The sequence below is a fragment of the Neopelma chrysocephalum genome, unplaced genomic scaffold (assembly GCF_003984885.1).
Source record: "Neopelma chrysocephalum unplaced genomic scaffold, ASM398488v2 Primary Assembly neopelma1_95656, whole genome shotgun sequence".
Classification (NCBI taxonomy): Eukaryota; Metazoa; Chordata; class Aves; order Passeriformes; family Pipridae; genus Neopelma; species Neopelma chrysocephalum.
The window spans coordinates 1-2,787 of record NW_020924321.1 but is presented as its reverse complement, the minus strand read 5'-3'; the positions used below and the strand labels follow the sequence as shown (position 1 = coordinate 2,787).

The window sequence follows — 2,787 nt, the reverse complement described above, 5'->3', positions numbered from 1 at the left end:
CTCCCCTCCCCCTCCGGAACATGCGGGGGGGGGGTCTTGACATTCCCGGCACTTTTCCCACCCCCTCCCCCACTGCCCATCCTTTTTCCTCCCCAAAATTCCCAAATAAATTAACAATTAAAAAGGTCGAGGAGGGGGTTGAGCGACCCCTCCCCCCCCGTCATCCCAAAAAAAAATCCACCTGGAGGATCCCAAACTTTCCCCCCATCCCTTCCCCCTCACCCTCTTTTCCCAAGCTCTGGAATTGTCCAGCCCCTCCCCCACCACGAGGCTTTTTTTAAAATTTTTTTAATTATATTTTTTCTAAAAAGTTTTTTTTTAGTTTTTTTAACTTTTTTTGCTGTTTTTTTTCCTAAAAACTCTCCCTCCAACCCTCCCCCAAAAAAACCCCAACTTTTCCCTCCCCTTTTTTTTGTTGGAAAAAATTCCAAGCCGGAAAAAAAAAAACAAAACAAACAAAAAAAAATCACCCAAAAAAAAAAAAAAAAAAAAAAAAGAAAAAACCAAAACAAAACAAAAAACCAACAAAAAGCCCAAAAACAAACAGTAAAATTCCGCTGGAGGAGGAAAACGGGATAATCCCAAAATTCCCAACCTCATCCCATGGGATCCTCCCCCCTCTTCTCCTGCATTCCCAAAGTCCGTCGGTGCTGGAGGGGGGGGTGGGAGTCACCCCAAAATCCAGGGGGGGAGACTCGGGTCCGGTCCTGCGGAGCCCGGGAATTCCTGGGAATCCCTGGGAATTCCCAACTAACCGGAATCCGAGTCGCTGGTGTCGGAGGAGGAGGAGGAGGAGCTGGAGCTGCTGGAATCGGAGCTGGAGCTGGAAGCGGAAAGTCGGGAAGCTGCCACTTGTTGGGCGGATTCCGGCTTCTCATTGGCTGCGGGGGGGGAAATCGGGAATGAGCGGCAGGATACAGCGGGATCGGCACCCGGGAAACCCATCCTAACCCCCATCCCAACATCCCAGACCTCCATCCCGGTGCCCATTCCCAAAATTCCAGACCTTTCTTGGGGGGTTTCTTGGCCGAGTTTAGCTCTGACATCCCACCTCGACCCCCATCCCAACACTCCAAACCCCATCCCAGCCCCAAATCCCAACACGCCAACGTCCCAGACCCCCATCCCAAGATCCCAATGCCCCTTCCCAAGATTCCAGACCCTTCTTGGGGGGTTTCTTGGCCGAGTTCAGCTGCCCACTGACGTCCTGGAGCCGCTTTTCCAGCTCCCTCTTCTTCTCCAGCGCCAGCTCCTCTTTCGTCTTCCCCACCGGCTTCTTCATGGCTACAAAAAGAACCCCAGGAAAATCCCACTGGATCCACACCACTCCTCTGCCCCCCCAGATCCCTGGCACTCTCCCAACTCACTCTCGCTGTAGGGTTTCCGGGGTTTTTTCCGGAGGCAGGACAGGACATAACGCTCCAGCTCCCTCAGTGTGGAGGGTTTGAGGGTCTCGAAGTCGATCTCAATTTCCTCGGGATTGGAATCCCGCAGGGAAGGCTCCCGGGACTGGATGATGTGCACCACCCTTCCCAGTTTTTCCCCGGGAAGTTTGTTGATGTCCAGGCTCAGCTGGCGCTTCTCGTCGTAGGTCATGGGTTTGGATTCCTCCTCCTCCTCGGAATCGTAGAGCGATGGAGGGGCTGGCAGGGCAGGTTTGGCGGATTTCTTGGAATTCCTGGTGGGAAGAAGCACCCGGGGCTCCGTTGGCGTGGGCCCTGCTGGGGTTTTGTGGTTCCCAGGGAGTCTGGGGTGGTCCCACATGGATTTTGGAGCCCCATCCCCACATCCAAACCCCTATTCCAGCATCCAGAACCCCCATCCCTACCTCCTGAACTCTCATCCCCACCTCCAAAACCTTCATCCCAACATCCAGAACCCAACATCCTGAACCCCATCCCAATGTCCAGATCCCCCATTCCAGCACCCTCAACCCCCATCCCAACATCTGGAAATCCCATCCTGGCTCCTAGAACTCCCATCCCAACGCGCAGCACCCCAATCCCAACATCTGGAGCTCCTTCCCAGCACCATGAACTCCCATCCCAGCTCCCAAAATTCCTATCCCAACACCATGAACCCCATCCCAGTGTCCAGCACCTCCATCCTGCCTCCCCAAATCCCCATCCCGACACCCCGAACCCCCATCCCAACTCCCAGAACCCTTTGCCCCACCCTCCCCGGGCCTCCTTCCCACCATTCCTGACATCCCCTCACTTGGAGCCGCCGCCGCCTCCGGCTTTCCGGGCCCTCCGGAGCTGCGCCTGCCTCGCCCTCGTCTCCTCGTCCCTCCCTTTGTGCTTCTCTGACTTCTTTCTCTTCCTCTTCTCCCGCTTTTTCTTGGGTTTGGACACGGGGCCCTGCGAGAGGGCAGCCAGCTGCTCGTGCACGGCCCGCAGCTGTAGGGGGGAGGAGACACCGGGGGGGGGTCAGGGAGCTGATCCCGAGGGAATTCTGGCCGCGGGTCGTTCCCTGGGACGGCCCCTCACCTGCTCCTGCAGCTCCGCCAGCCGGTTGGCTCGTTCCTCCTCGGAATCCGAGCTCTCCTCGCTCTCCGAGGAGCTTTCCGTGCTGGTCTCGTCGTCCTCGTCGTCTTCATCGTCCTCGTCCTCGTCGTCCTCGTCGCTGGAAGATTCCTCGGAGGAGGATTTGGGAACGGGCAGCGGGGTGGACACGGAGGGAGCTCCGGCATCCTGCGGCTCGTCCGGCATTTTGGCGTAGCTGAACTCGAACACGTCCTGGAAGAAAAAGGGGAAATTCGGGATCGGGGTGGGAGTTCGCGGGGGG

The 2,787-nt window shown here is 56.9% G+C and overlaps 1 protein-coding gene across 1 annotated transcript; it reads right to left on the bottom strand.

Annotated features, from left to right (window-relative positions):
• Positions 1-470: 470 nt before the first annotated feature.
• LOC113980923 (bromodomain-containing protein 2-like) lies at positions 471-2,783 on the bottom strand (the record flags this gene model as incomplete). The annotated part of the gene is made up of 5 exons (XM_027708141.1): positions 471-881; positions 1,162-1,284; positions 1,368-1,678; positions 2,218-2,399; positions 2,490-2,783. Coding segments are annotated over 5 exons (1,041 nt in total), but the record flags the coding sequence as incomplete, so codon positions are not given.
• Between the last annotated feature and the right edge of the window lie 4 nt (positions 2,784-2,787).